At 36.7% G+C, this 16,500-nt stretch overlaps 1 protein-coding gene across 2 annotated transcripts in view; it reads right to left on the reverse strand.

The window, feature by feature from the left end:
- Positions 1-691: 691 nt before the first annotated feature.
- The window catches only part of adcy9a (adenylate cyclase 9a), a 28,349-nt gene continuing 12,540 nt past the window's right edge, over positions 692-16,500 (reverse strand). For both annotated transcript variants that reach the window (XM_087808374.1, XM_087808366.1), the window contains 10 exons: positions 13,091-13,278; positions 10,888-10,968; positions 10,543-10,805; positions 8,960-9,062; positions 7,714-7,931; positions 7,482-7,641; positions 5,514-5,656; positions 5,130-5,156; positions 4,256-4,514; positions 692-3,613 (listed from right to left, as the gene is read on the reverse strand). In XM_087808374.1, the coding sequence (XP_087664500.1) occupies positions 2,696-3,613; positions 4,256-4,514; positions 5,130-5,156; positions 5,514-5,656; positions 7,482-7,641; positions 7,714-7,931; positions 8,960-9,062; positions 10,543-10,805; positions 10,888-10,968; positions 13,091-13,278 (2,360 nt within the window). In that variant the 3' untranslated portion in view covers positions 692-2,695. The remainder of the gene's footprint in view (positions 3,614-4,255; positions 4,515-5,129; positions 5,157-5,513; positions 5,657-7,481; positions 7,642-7,713; positions 7,932-8,959; positions 9,063-10,542; positions 10,806-10,887; positions 10,969-13,090; positions 13,279-16,500) is intronic.

The raw sequence follows: 16,500 nt of genomic DNA on the forward strand, positions 1-16,500 counted from the left end.
CATTTGATGAAAGGTTAATTTTAAAAAATAGTAAATATTTAAAGTGTATAATAAACAGGAGACAGTAACTCTGGGTCTAAAGAGTTGTTTTTGTTTCTGTATCTGAAAAAAAAGCATATTTTATTATTTGTAAAAAAAAAATAAAAAAACATTTTCTATAAATGGCTTTATGAAAAATACTAGACTCAAGGATTTGTTTGATCTTCGTTACTTAACCATTTGTGCTTGTTTAGTTTTCATTGTTTATGTTTCCTTTCCCTGGTCACAGTGTTCACTGACATTTAAAATACACAAAAACTAAACAGCAAAGAACAAGGTGGAACAGGCAACTTTGTTTCATTCATCTTTTAGGAAATTAGTATAAAATCTTCATGAAGGTTCATTAAGTCGACACAGTCCTGGCGTCAGATTCTTTAAACATAAGAGACATTGACTTGTATTGGGATGAAATAATCAAAAGATTGATGAAAATGTAATTTAAAAAATATGTTTGGCTCTAAAAATATTTGTTCCCTGATAAAACACAATTAATAAAACAATATACACTTGTTGTGCTCGAGTGTTTGTGTCCATTTAAAATGATGTCATTCTTAAGGGTCACATTGATGGAACAAGTAAAACATTTCTGCAACATTATAAACCCCTGTTTCATGAAACAAATAACCTTCACCTCAGACGTTGCACTCTATTTTTGTTTTATTTTGTATTATTTTTGTAGTTTCTCACTTTTTTTCAATCATACTGCAAGTAATAAAGTCACAGCACTCACACATACCCAAACAGACACACAATGACTTGGATCCATAACGTGTGCTTTTCATAGTTGTCTGGCAAAATCGGACACATGCACATGTATAAAAATAAAAAAAAAAAAATCATAGGTGACATAAAGTAACTGCATATGTACAAACACCGAGTGCGATGTGCAATTGTGTATACATTATGCTGTTGTGTTGATAAAAGATACATAGATAATGTGCACAAAACAAATATACAAATCTTCCATGGGCATGGAACAAATACATAAAGGTAAAAATTCTATCAATGTCCTTTTTTATTATTTAGTCAAATAAAAAAATGTGATTCTTGACATTTAGTGAGTCAATTACGTGAAAATACGGATTCACCGTTAAGAACAAACTTTCTTTTTGTCACAGAAAATAAAGATTTCTTCCACGACTTGTCAACACATTTAAAAAGATTCATGTGAGGCGACGAATTCTTCCCGAAAAACAAATAAAGAACAGTGTCAGAAAAGGCCAAAAACATTTTCCATAGATTAAATTAAAATGACACTTTCTGTGAATTTTCACCTGTTTTGAAATGGGTTGAGAAGACATTTTGTGACACCATCATATGGATTCTTCTATCTTATGAATTTTTCCGAGCAACATTAATATGATATCTTGAAACTTTGGAACACATAAAGCTTCTAATTCACCCCAAAAAATAATCTTATAATTGCGTTTTTAATTTGAAGTCAATTTTTTTTAAAGCAGGAATTATTTGATACAAATAACCACAGCTCAAACATCCACGAGGAACAAATACTTTTCATTTAAAAGGCACGTTTTGATGATAAAAATAAAGTTCAACATTTGTTGTGATGAGGCCACACGTCGGCAGATTTTTTTAAACAAATATATTCCCTTAATTTAAAGTATTATAAAGGGGGAGAAAGAAAGTGCTTTTTGTTGGAGCAACAGTGAACCATAAAAGTAAATTACAGACAGTGAGTGTCAAAGGCAACCAGGTAATCACAGAAAAAGTGGAATTCATCAAAACTTTTTTCCCTTCATCTTTTTATGACATCTTGGCACTACAAGACTAAATAAGGTCATGAACTCCATGTAAGTGGCACAAACATCATATTTAAACACATTAAAGGGTTGTTTTTTTTGGGGGGGGGGAGAAAAGATTACGCACACAAGATTACCCCACATAACTACAGTTCTATGAAGGGGGTTGCAGATGAAGAACAGCGGTTACCTCTGGCTACGAACACATCGATCAAACATTCGATTCTGAGGTTTGGTTTGTGCTTCGACCGACCGTGACCCCGATGACCTCGTCATCCGACTGACCGCTTCAATCCTGCTCGTGACACTTCAGGCTCCGGCTGGAACCGATATGACCCACGATAGGCTGATCGTGTCAATTTAACTTTATTTAAAGTGCCCTCATGCTTTATGATGTCATTCACAAAACTGCCCTTTTTCATAGATTCCCTTTATTTGCAGTGTGCGTTTTGATGCTAAATCTGTAGCTTCTTTTAGCAAACAACGTGTTTATTGGCTCCTTTGATGTGCTTAACACTGCTCAGTAAGTTCTCCCATCACTCCCTTCGCGATTTGTCACGTTTCACTGGCACTTTTGTTTTGAAGGAAACCTAAAGCTAGTATCTCAGATATGCATACGAGAGGTTAAGAAAGAGTCAGCATGGCACGAGGACGGTGATGGGAAGTCGGAACCGACAGCTTTGATTGTCAAATATAGTTGGAAGTGATCCGGCGATTCTAGTCCCCAAAGGCACTTTTTTTTAAAGAGTAAGACCATAAAACAAGTCGTCCCACGTCAATCCGACGCCCACCTCTGTGATCAACACAGGTTCCCCCGGACGCCTCGGCGAACGTTCCGTAGTCCAGACCGACCTTTTTTTCGTGCCCGCTCCTCGGAGGACGGGTTCGGAGGCGGATCAGAGCCGAGAATAAAACTCCTCATTGAGTTGACTCAGCTCGTCTGCCTCGTGGTCTACGTCCTCCTCTGGGAGGAGGCTCTGCTGCGCCGCACTTGAGTCCCGATATCCTTCGTCCTCTAACCCTTTCAACTTCCCTGGTTGTAAATTCTTTTCAGTGTTTTGAGTCTGACCCGGCATGGACCCGGCGGTTGGCGAGGATGCTAAGGGAGCGTCTGCTAATGGGGCAGAAGATAGTTTTGTCAATGATGACTCTGTCTGTAATGAAGCCTTTGTTCTCGGCTCCACTTGATCCTGGCACACATGTTGCCCATTTTTGGGGTACAAAAAGGTCCTCATCTGGCCTTTACCCTTGACATTCACAGTGCCTCTGTAGTCGAACTCCAGTCCCATAGCGCTGAGCACTGCGTGGCTTTCTTCACTCACCTGCACCCGACACTCCACGCCCGTCGAGTCCATGCGACTGGCGATGTTGACCGTGTCGCCCCAAATGTCGTACAGTAGCTTGGTGGTGCCGATCACACCGGCCGTGAGCGGGCCGTGGTTGAACCCGATCCGAAGCTTAAACCCGAATCCCAGCATGTTCTTGTTGAAGTCGTCCAGGACCCCCATCATCTCCATGGCGAAGTCGAACAGGGCCGTCAGGTGAGCGTGAGGAGACTCCTCGTCGTTCTCCGACTTCTGCCGGACGTTCAGGCCCGAGGCCGCCATGTAGGTGGCGCCGATGGTCTTGATCTTCTCCACGCTTTTGAACTCGGGTTTGCGGAGGAGCTCGTCGAAATCTCCGATCAGCTCGTTGAGGACGCGGTAGCACTCTTTGCCGCCCTCGTAGCTCTCCTCGTAGAACTCGCTGAAGTTCACGATGCTGGCGAAGATCACGCCCACGCTGTCGTGGTTTTTGGAGTAACTCTGTGTCACCTGAAAAACAACAACAAATAAACACATTGTAAATACAAGACGCTTCAGTACTGTTGAGCCTTGAAAAAACGTTAAAGAAAACTTAATCTAATTCAGCAACAGCAGACTGCACTGAGCTTAATTATTAGGAATTTATACATTAAATACCACATTTTGTGGCATCATAGCTAAATCAGATGCTTAAATAAACAACACCCTGAGTATAGTTGAGGTTGATGTTGATTGACAGTTGATTTTAGGACAAAAACAACCCTTTTATACTGCATCAAAAGAAGTAAATAAATAGGTTAACAGGCTGATTTCCAGTAATATATTCTTGGCAACAAGAGGTTAACAAAACAACATCCAAGACAGATGTGAAGAGGCAGCCAAGCAGATTCTCAGCAAGGGCTGAATTGAAGCATGTCTTGGCAACTTGAACGAGTGAGTGGTTAAAAAATAGAGTCAAATATTCTCATAAAAGAGTTAAAAGACACTCTTTAAAGACCAGCTCTAAGTGTATTAACAGGGACTGTAGGAACCACAAACAACTTGGTGAACCAAGGTCGACATCATGACCCATCGGAACAGAAGAAACGCTTCATAAATGAGAAGAAAAAAGACAATAAAGGCACTTAAAAAGATAAGTTAAAGGTCAACGACCTTAAGCTGGTCAGCGACGTGAATAGGGATGATGTTCCCCAGCAACCACTCGGCCTGGTCCCGCATCATCTGGATCTTGCAACGGTGTTTGTCGGCCTCCAGGTTGCCATGGTAGTGCAGACGGTAGCTCACTTCAAACTCGCGGTTAAGAAACCAAACGAGGAGGAGCAGCAGGAAGAAGGCGAGCACGACCTCCGGCACCAGATAATGGAGCGGTTGTGGTAAAGAGTCTGAGACGCTGGAAGTGGACGCGTTCGACCTGCGGGGATAATGGAGTTGTTTCCGTTACACGGTTCCGGACACCAGAGGGAGCCAGAAACACTATTTAGAAACATTTGGATTTGGCCTTTAAGTGGATTCACATCTAGCATCCCGTTATTAACCCGTTATTAATATTTCCGCTGGACTGCAGCGTGAAAACTTGCTTCATAAATCAAAACTATCTTTTTTAATTCATGGTTAGGCTGCCAAAAAATCTATACGACACATCGAACTCAACATCATATAATTTGAATTAAATTTGTAAATTTGATTAAGGAAATGCAACATTTCATTTAGAGTTGGTACATTTCTTTGCTTGAATTTTTAAATTTGTTTCAGAACTAGTAAAAAATTTAAAATCCAGACCATAATCAGCCCCTGTTGCTGTGGCCAGGATAATGCAGCGTGAAAAAAAACACATTTCTCCTCTAACTTGCTATTCAGGACATGAAATACAATTCGTAAACTTCCTGTCAGAAAAGATAAGTATTTTTTCTCCTTCAAACACATAATAATTTTTGTAACTTTTAATTTATGGACTCTTGGACATTTATTTCTCTCTACAGCAATAGTTAAAAGTCAAATAATAGCTGCAACTTTCTTAGACACTCACCCTTGAGTCGGCAGATTATTTCCAGAGCTGAAATTAAACAAAGACACATTCATCCATATTTGAAAACCAGACATGAAACATCTTCTATATTTTCCTACAAATGAGTCATATTTATATAAAATATTTTCCATTTATGCATCATGGGTTAAGCAGGAAGTGAACCTGCAACCTTCTTGCCAAGAAGCAGGCGCCACCGTGTGCCATGTATCGTACATTTCTTTTAAAATCTGTTGTAAAATTTGACATAAAACAGAGTCAAATATGTGACTTTCTCACAAATAAATCATTTGATTGTGTGTCCAAATAAGAAACACCAACATGTTACACAAAAGATAAGCACTGAGACACGTTTGTAAAAACCTCGACACTGTGGTTTATAGTGACCTGTGTAACGGGCTGTACAGCAGCAGCAACAACGCAGCGCCTGTTGCTGTGGCCAAGATGGAGCGCATCCAGAAGCTGAGCTGACAGAAGTTACAGTACTGGATGATGGCGAGGATGGTGGCGCAGCACAGGAACATGGTCACCTGCGGGAGGAAATAGAATCAGTCAATGAGCAGATGATGGAGTAAAACTGTTTACATATTTAAAAACGACCAATCCTGTCTTTTAATACTCAAGTTTTCCTGCAGAGGGATTTGTGCGAGAACTAGGAGGTTATTTTTTAGCTGGTGTGGTAGAACTGAGCAGCTTCTCAATGCTGCTGTAGCTCGGGTTTGAAGTGCTGCACGAAAACATTTGCTTCAGGAAATGTTTTATTTGTTTCAGAATTTGAATATTTGTTTCAAAGTTTGTAAAATTGTTTTAAGAAATTGTACATTTTTTGTTAAAAAAAATGGGTTTCAGCTTTCCAAAATTTGATTCAGGAAATTGTAAATTTGTTTGAGTTTAAAAATGTGTTTAAAGGTTTGTAAATTAACTTCAGGAAATTTTAAAGTTGTTTTAGAATTTGAATATTTGTTTCTGAGTTTGTACAATTGTTTTAAGAAACTGTACATTTTGTTTCAGAGTTTTAAAATTTGTTTCAGCATTCGTACATTTCATTGTGTCAATTTATTTCAGAATTTGAATAATTGTTTCAGTTTGTAAATTTGCATCAGTAAATTTTAAAGTTGTTTCAGAATTTCAATATTTGTTTTTAGAGTTTGTACAATTGTTTTAAGAAATTGTACATTTTATTCCGAGTTTGTACTTTTTTTCTTTATTTTTTTTAACTGTAAATTTGTTTCAGCATTCGTAAATTTTGATTCAGGAAATTGTAAAGTTGTTCCAGGAAAATAAAAGTAATTTACAAACTCAAAAGAAAAATAAAATTGTTTTGTTTTAAGATTGTAATAATGTTTCAGAGTTTTTACAATTGTTACTTCTGAGCCACCGTAGGAAAATCATGGCTCCGTGTGTTTTCACACCGATGATCTCATAGAAACTATTTTGATTGAACAGATCAGAAGTTATCGTACGAAGAATTCAGTGTAAATAATGACAGTTGTTGTCGCTTCAAGATGATGTTTCCAGATCGAAATAACCTTGAAATATTCAACAACACGATCATCATTTAAAGGTTAAAACTAATGCTGCACGATATATTGAAAAAATATCGATTTCGCGATATTGGCACATGCAATTTAGATTTTTTTAATGAATAAATCAAGTATTTTTTAAATGCGCACTTTAACCAATCAGTGTCACTTTCTTTAAAGTTGTCAATTTGTACTTCTATGTCTCGTTGCTGTTTACGTCTCCGTCTGTCTGTGAACTGTGCGGCGCAGCTTGATAGGCTTGGTTGCTATGGCGACACATATCGCTCAGTATATACACGAAAGTAATACTAACTTATGATCTACTCAAACACTAGTGATCCAGTCACTCGTCTCTTTCAACCTCCTTTGTTAAAGCAACATATTGTAAGAACTTTTCATCTCGTCTCAGTTGTTTTCTTATAAGATCGTGAACTTCCAAACAAATATAAACATGTCCGTCTTCGTCGTATGCTAACGAGCTAAGTTGTTAGCGTCATTAATAAGTGTTATGTGGTCGTGTACAAGGAGGTGGATTTATTATTGATTTGGTGATATCACGACACGCCGGCGGCTCCTCTCTGATGTCGCTCAGTTGCGCAGGAAACCGTTGCAAGTCCCGCAAGAGCGTTATAAGAGATACTTTTCTACGATTATGTCGACACCGAAGCGCGGAATTAGGCGCTTCAAGACACCAAAATCGAATATCGCACATATTTCCAATATCGTGCAGCCCTCGTTAAATCCTTATGTCAGAATTTTTTGTTTTTAAATTCAGACCAAACATGCTGACGTTTTCTTCTTTCACAAAGGAAAGTGGGTCCTCGAGGCTCACCTGGAGAGGCAGGTGAGCGCTGAAGCTCAGGTGCGACAGGACGGAGATGGCCGGGAGAGAGACCAGCACCGCCCCGATGATGTGGCGCGCCACCCAGCCGGACACGACCAGGATGAGCGAGTGCGTGCAGTGCATGACCCGGTCCAGGTGGAAGGCCATGCTGCGGGAGAAGAAGAAGAACGTCAGGAACCGTGGACGAAAAAACCTTCTTCACGCGTCTCCTCCTCCTCACCGTACGGAGAGCAGCAGCGAGGCCAGGCCCAGCAGGGCGGCCACGGGGGCGAGAGCCATGGCGGCGGAGGACGGCGGTCCGGCGGTGGCCGGACTCACCATGGCGGGGAGGAAGCACGCCAGGGTCAGAGCCAGGAAGACGAAGCAGCTCAGCAACACGTCCATGAAGCTGCTGAAGGTGGAGCTGGCAAACGTCTCCACCTGCACTTTGTTGTTGACCTGAAAACACACGATCGATCAATCAATTAACACAGATCAATCAATCAATCATTATTCTGACGTCAGAGACATTCAACCAGAAATAACTAGTATTGGTGCAGTTCTTGTGTTGTAACAGCAGGGGGCTTCAATAGTAAGTAAGTAAGTCATTTTTATTTATCTAGCGCTTTTCCAGACCAGGGTCACAAAGCGCTTAAACAATCAAAACAATATTCAATAAAATATATACTTTAAAGGTCAAGATAAAACCGATAACACAACAGGAGTTCCAGAAAATCAAGGAAAAGCCTGAACAAATAAAAATGTCTTAACATTGTTCATTTAGGTTTTTATTTAGGTAGAAAATAATTAATGAATTATTAAGTTGGACAGAAAAACGACTTTATATTTGATCGAAACTTCATTAGGGAAAAATACATTTATTGGAAAAAAGTAAAATATGATCAAACTCCATCATCAGTTCGAGCTCCTTCCATTTGCAATTACTTTTGTTTTTTTCAGCCTCTAAATCAACCTCATTGACGGCAGGATCGTCCAGTTCCGTAGTCAGGTACTTCATTACTTCTTCTACTACAAGATGAAAACAGAACTTTCTTCTTCACGACTGAGGAGTCGAGACATTAAAACATCAATCTTGGACTGAGGAAGCAGATAAATATAAAAACACATTTAGCGCAGTTTTATTTTATGAGTGCGAGTTCATTTCGTCCTTCTTTATCGGATGTTAAAAATATGACAGATTATAAGTAAGTAAGTAAGTAAGTAATATTTATATAGCGCTTTTCGAGACCAGGGTCACAAAGCGCTTAAACAATCAAAACAATACTCAAAAAAGTACATACTTTAAAGATCAAGATAATACTGAGAACACGCAAGTCTCACCTTTAAGCTTTAAATATCAACCTAATGTAGTTTTACAGTGAATGTTTGAATACATTCTGAAATTGTTAAGTGAAATGTTTCGTTACTTTACGATGAATAACAACCGTCGCGCGAGAGGATCATGGAGCGACGATGCGTTCAAGTACCTCCTCTCTGTAGCTGCTGCGATAGGCTCTCTCCAGCGGCGACTCCAGGAAGTTGAGGCTGATCTTGTTGATGGGCGGTTTGAAGAAGTAATCCTTCATCAGACTTGAGAGAAAAGATGAGATTTCAGCTGATAAATACAACGTTTCATGAGAAGAAACAAATGTCGTGGTTCTGGGAACGCTCCTCCCATGATGCAACACTAATAGACTCAGGGACTCATTTGTTCCTGTGTTATTAGGCAGTGAAAAGATGATATTCCATGTTAAAAGTCTTTGTTATTTGTCTTTGATCTATGTTCTTTATCTTTAGATTGTGTCATCTTGCACTTTATTTTTATTGCACTTAGTTCTTGTTCTTGCTGTGCGCTGGAAAAACAATAAAACAATTTCCCGAAAGAGACTTCCGGAGAGATCAATAAAGTCTCTCTCTCCCTCTCTCTCTCCCTCTTAATTCAATAAAATGGAAAATTATAAAAATAATGGCATTTATTTTGACACATGGTTTGATATTTAATTTTCAATAATTAAAAAAGTAAAAAATGTATTTAGTATTATTTTATTTATAGCCTTTTAATTCAATATAAAAATGGTGGCTCCTTAATACGATATATTTTTACAATATTTTAACTAACAAATATTTTAAATATTGAAAAGGTTACTAATGAGAAAATATGACATTTTGAAAATGTATTTAAACAATATTATTGATTCATTCAATTCCTTTTTTTAATGAAATCAAACAAATTCAACTTTTCTATAAAGAAATAATTGATTCATTATTATACAATACTATGATTACTATAATTATAAAAAATAATTTGATGCTTAAAAAAAACACTGACATTCTTTAAATACTTATACTAATTATTATATTAATATATTTGTGTAAGTCTAATGAAAACGACGCACTGTTGCGATGCTAAGTGGATAATTTATAAAAGTTAGAAAAAGAACTTATATTAGCTGTTAGATGTGTTGTTAACTAGCATTAGCTTACAAATCACAATTAGCTATGTTGCTAGCTAGCATTAGCTTACACATCACAATTAGCTGTGTTGCTAACTAGCATTAGCTTACACATCACTATTAGCTGTGTTGCTAACTAGCATTAGCTTAAACATCCCAATTAGCTATGTTGCTAACAAGCATTGGCTTACACATCACAATTAGCTATGTTGCTAACTAGCATTAGCTTACACATCACAATAAGCTGTTTTGCTAACTAGCATTAGCTTACACATCACAATTAGCTGTGTTGCTAACTAGCATTAGCTTACACATCCCAATTACCTATGTTGCTAACTAGCATTAGCTTACACATCACAATAAGATGTGTTGCTAACTAGCATTAGCTTACACATCACAATTAGCTGTGTTGCTAACGAGCATTAGCTTACACATCAGCATTAGCCGTGTTGCTAACTAGCATTAGCTTACACATCACAATAAAATCATCTCAGAAATTCAAAACAAAACAAGGGAAAATAAAAGTTGTGTCGACTTCTTCCGTCACTTCATTTTTCCTCTGAAACGATCATGACTCTTTCACAATAAAAGCACGGGCCCGGCGCAGGTGAGCTCACCTGTCCTCCCTGATGACGTCCACAAAGTGGGCGTCGCTCTTCTCTCTGAAGTTCTTGGCCCGCAGCTGGATCAGCGCCGAGTGTTCCATCCCGGGCCCCGTCGTCCCGGGACCCCCGGCCATGCCGAGGCTGGTGCCGGTGCCGGTGCTGGTCTTCTTGTCCTGCAGCATGTCGCACAGGGAGTTCTGGCTGGCCCGGACCGGGTCGTCCAGGGGGGGGCTGAGGAGGCCGTTGAGCGCTCGGGGGGCGTGGCCTTGAAGACACTGTTCAGAAGAACTCTGGACGTGAATCATTTGAACATAACAACAATAATAATGTGTGTCTTCAGCAGCTGGACGGTCGTACCTTGTGTTCGTCCTGCTGGCAGCCGTTGAGCACAGCGACCTCAGCGCTCTGGTCTGAAGACATCAGACTACAGCTCGCAGGCTGAAGAAAGAAAAGAGGAAAATGGCGTCAAACGGAGGAAGAAGAAGGTCACGGTTGACAAGATATCGTTTTTATTTTACCTAGTTGTGTTTGTTTTTATTTCACTTATTTGTTTGTTTTTATTTGTTCGTTTTTTCAATATTTCTTTCGCTCAAGACAAAATTCCTCTTTTTCTTTGTCATTTATCTTATTTGGGGATTTTTGTTGGTGTCTCTGGTTGGCTGACGGTCCCTCAGGAGAGACATGTGGGGAATGGAACCACCAACCCTGAACAAGAGGACACTTGACTTCACAACACACCGTCCTGGAGCTGCTCTGTTCCCACTTCACACAACTTGACCTGTGAGTGAGTGTCTGTGTGTGTGTCAGTGTGTCGGTTTGTGCATTTGTGCGTTTGTGCACATGTATGTGCGCTTGTGTGTGTCTGCGCTTGTTTGTGTGGTTGTACATTTGTGTGTTGGTGCACATGTATCTGCGCTTGTGTGTGTCTGCGCGTATTTGTGTGGTTGTACATTTGTGTGTTTGTGCACTTGTGTACGCTTGAGTGTTTGTGCACTTTTGTGTGCGCCTGTGTGTGCCTGCACTTATCTGCTTGTTTGTGAGTGCATGTGTGTGTGTGTGTGTGCGTGTGTGTGTGTTCACATGTGGTGTGTGTGTGTGTGTGTGTGTGTGTGCACATGTGATGTGTGTGTCTGCTTTTTGTGTTTGCGATAGTTTGTGAGTGCATATGTGTGTTTTCACATGTGGTATGTGTGTGTGCTTTTTGTGTTTGCACTTGTTTGTGAGTGCGAGTGTGTGTGTGCTTTTTTGTGTTTGCGAGTGCATGTGTGCATGTGTGTGTGTGTGCACATGTGTATGTGTCAGCGTGTGTTTGTGCACTTGTGTTCGTGCATGTGTGTGTGCACATGTGTATGTGTCAGCGTGTGTTTGTGCACTTGTGTTCGTGCATGTGTGTGTGTGTGTGCACATGTGTATGTGTCAGCGTGTGTTTGTGCACTTGTGTTCGTGCATGTTTGACTGTGTGTGCACATGTGGCGTGTGTGTCTGCTTTTTGTGTTTGTGATAGTTTGTGAGTGCATATGTGTGTTTTCACATGTGGTATGTGTGTGTGCTTTTTGAGTTTGCACTTGTTTGTGAGTGCGAGTGTGTGTGTGCTTTTTTGTGTTTGCGAGTGCATGTGTGCATGTGTGTGTGTGTGCACATGTGTATGTGTCAGCGTGTGTTTGTGCACTTGTGTTCGTGCATGTGTGTGTGTGTGTGCACATGTGTATGTGTCAGCGTGTGTTTGTGCACTTGTGTTCGTGCATGTTTGTGTGTGTGTGAACATGTGTATGTGTCAGCGTGTGTTTGTGCACTTGTGTTTGTGCATGTGTGTGTGTGTGTGCACATGTGTATGTGTATGAGTCGCGACTCATTTGTCAACGAAGGTACGAATAAAGTTGAACAGTTTGAATAATTCCATCGTTGATGAAGAATCTAATGATTGACATCATGGACGTTAATAATAATAATAATAACAATAATAATGATAGTAATAACAATAATAATGATAACAATAATACACGTGTGTTTAATAATAATAATAATAATAATAACAATAATAATGATAATAATACACGTGTGTTTAATAATAATAATAATAACAATAATAATAATAATAATAATAATATAATAACAATAATGATAATAATACACGTGTGTTTAATAATAATAACAATAATAATAATAATAACAATAATAATGATAGTAATAACAATAATAATGATAACAATAATGCACGTGTGTTTAATAATAATAATAACAATAATAATAATAATAATAATAATAATAATAATAACAATAATAATGATAGTAATAACAATAATAATGATAACAATAATACACGTGTGTTTAATAATAATAACAATAACAATAATAATAATAATGATAATAATAAACGTGTATTTAATAATAATAATAATAATAATAACAATAATAATGATAATAATACACGTGTGTTTAATAAAAATAATAATAACAATAATAATAATAACAACAATAATGATAATAATACACGTGTGTTTAATAATAACAACAACAACAACAATAATAATAATAATGATAATAATACACGTTCGTTTACCGCGGTTCTGTCCACAGGCTGGTACAGCAGCAGAGGTTCTGCAGCCTGAGCTCCTCCAGGTACGACGTCGGGCCCGTGAGGACAGGTGAGTTGAGCAACGCCCGCGGAACCCGTCGCCCTCGCCTGAGAACATCCACACTGGACCTCGTGCTCCCACATCTTCCCCGAGATCAGGAACGTCCTCATTCCTGCGAGACACAAACATTCTCAACACACGTCCAGAGTCTTGAAGAAAATACGTAATTATTATTATTATATAATAATTCAAATATTTACATGACAACATGAACACATTATTGTATGAAATCAGTGTCGTTGAACATTTAATAGTTTAATTAAACATTTCAAACTTTTATTTTTTAATGTTTTTTTAAGCGTCACATTTTCGTAATCATTTTTTTTGTTTGTTTTAAAATTAAGAATTCAAATTCCATCAAAAATGGAGTTTATGAAATGTGGCGCAAAGGTGTTTTATTTATTTTTAGACTTTTAAATTCAATATAAACAAATGTATATTTTATAAATTCAACCTTAAATATAAAAAATAATTTAGTTCAGAGCTTCCAAAAAATGCTTCAATTTAAAAGCCTACAAATATAAAAAAAGAAGAATTTATAAAATATATTTTTGGAATTAGAATATTAAACTGTATTTGTTAAAAAGAAAAAAATAAATTATAAAATGTATCAACATTTGAAATGTTAACTAATTCAATATTCTGATGATGTCACAACATTGTGATGCTAAGTGGCTAAGCTAAATGCTAACATGTTAGTTTTTTTCACACAATACTACCTCAGATATAAAATGCATTTGGATGTTTTTAACTTTGATACATAAGTCAAGTTAAAGTATTTATGTTTTAACTTTGATACATAAGTCAAGTTAAAGTATTTATGTTTTAACTTTGATGCATAAGTCAAGTTAAAGTATTTATGTTTTTAACTTTGATACATAAGTCAAGTTAAAGTATTTATGTTTTAACTTTGATGCATAAGTCAAGTTAAAGTATTTATGTTTTAACTTTGATACATAAGTCAAGTTAAAGAATTTGTGTTTTAACTTTGATACATAAGTCAAGTTAAAGTATTTATGTTTTAACTTTGATGCATAAGTCAAGTTAAAGTATTTATGTTTTAACTTTGATACATAAGTCAAGTTAAAGAATTTGTGTTTTAACTTTGATACATAAGTCAAGTTAAAGTATTTGTGTTTTAACTTTGATACATAAGTCAAGTTAAAGAATTTGTGTTTTAACTTTGATACATAAGTCAAGTTAAAGTATTTATGTTTTAACTTTGATGCATAAGTCAAGTTAAAGTATTTATGTTTTAACTTTGATACATACGTCAAGTTAAAGTATTTATGTTTTAACTTTGATGCATAAGTCAAGTTAAAGTATTTATGTTTTAACTTTGATACATAAGTCAAGTTAAAGTATTTATGTTTTAACTTTGATACATAAGTCAAGTTAAAGTATTTATGTTTTAACTTTGATACATAAGTCAAGTTAAAGTATTTATGTTCTAACTTTGATACATAAGTCAAGTTAAAGTATTTATGTTTTAACTTTGATACATAAGTCAAGTTAAAGTATTTGTGTTTTAACTTTGATACATAAGTCAAGTTAAAGTATTTATGTTTTAACTTTGATACATAAGTCAAGTTAAAGTATTTATGTTTTAACTTTGATGCATAAAGTCAAGTTAAAGTATTTATGTTTTAACTTTGATACATAAGTCAAGTTAAAGTATTTATGTTTTAACTTTGATACATAAGTCAAGTTAAAGTATTTATGTTTTAACTTTGATGCATAAGTCAAGTTAAAGTATTTATGTTTTAACTTTGATACATAAGTCAAGTTAAAGTATTTATGTTTTAACTTTGATACATAAGTCAAGTTAAAGTATTTATGTTTTAACTTTGATACATAAGTCAAGTTAAAGTATTTATGTTTTAACTTTGATGCATAAGTCAAGTTAAAGTATTTATGTTTTAACTTTGATGCATAAGTCAAGTTAAAGTATTTATGTTTTAACTTTGATACATAAGTCAAGTTAAAGTATTTATGTTTTAACTTTGATACATAAGTCAAGTTAAAGTATTTATGTTTTAACTTTGATGCATAAGTCAAGTTAAAGTATTTATGTTTTAACTTTGATACATAAGTCAAGTTAAAGTATTTATGTTTTAACTTTGATACATAAGTCAAGTTAAAGTATTTATGTTTTAACTTTGATGCATAAGTCAAGTTAAAGTATTTATGTTTTAACTTTGATACATAAGTCAAGTTAAAGTATTTATGTTTTAACTTTGATACATAAGTCAAGTTAAAGTATTTATGTTTTAACTTTGATACATAAGTCAAGTTAAAGTATTTATGTTTTAACTTTGATGCATAAGTCAAGTTAAAGTATTTATGTTTTAACTTTGATACATAAGTCAAGTTAAAGTATTTATGTTTTAACTTTGATACATAAGTCAAGTTAAAGTATTTATGTTTTAACTTTGATACATAAGTCAAGTTAAAGTATTTATGTTTTAACTTTGATGCATAAGTCAAGTTAAAGTATTTATGTTTTAACTTTGATGCATAAGTCAAGTTAAAGTATTTATGTTTTAACTTTGATACATAAGTCAAGTTAAAGTATTTATGTTTTAACTTTGATACATAAGTCAAGTTAAAGTATTTATGTTTTAACTTTGATACATTCATAGATCCATAAGGTCAAGTATTTACAGAAACCTTCCACACAAGCGGCTCTGAAGTGTCTTATCTCGACGCTCAATACAAACATTGGCATCATCCGGATATTTGCGTTGGACACTCAGGTGTAACTCGACACTCGCTGTCTCACGGCTGTGTTTGCCGACAGAAACGTTCACACTCGTGGAGATTCAACAACGACCAACACAAACACTGGATTAGACGCTGGACCCGAGCCAACTGCTATCAGCCAAGACAAACACACACACACTCTCACCTAGACACACACACACACACACACACACACACACACTCTCACCTAGACACAAACACACACACACTCTCACCTAGACACACACACTCTCACCTAGACACACACACACACACACTCTCACCTAGACACACACGCACACATACATACACACACACACACACACTCTCACCTAGACACAAACAAACACACACACACACACTCTCACCTAGACACACACACGTACATACATACACACACACACTCTCACCTAGACACACACACACACACACTCCCCTAGACATACACACACACTCTCAACCGTACGCACACAAACATACACACGCACACACACTCTCACCTAGACACACACACACACACACTCTCACCTAGACACACACGCACACATACATACACACACACACACACACTCTCACCTAGTCACAAACAAAC

Source organism: Callionymus lyra, chromosome 1, assembly GCF_982586985.1.
Source record: "Callionymus lyra chromosome 1, fCalLyr1.hap1.1, whole genome shotgun sequence".
Taxonomy (NCBI): domain Eukaryota; kingdom Metazoa; phylum Chordata; class Actinopteri; order Syngnathiformes; family Callionymidae; genus Callionymus; species Callionymus lyra.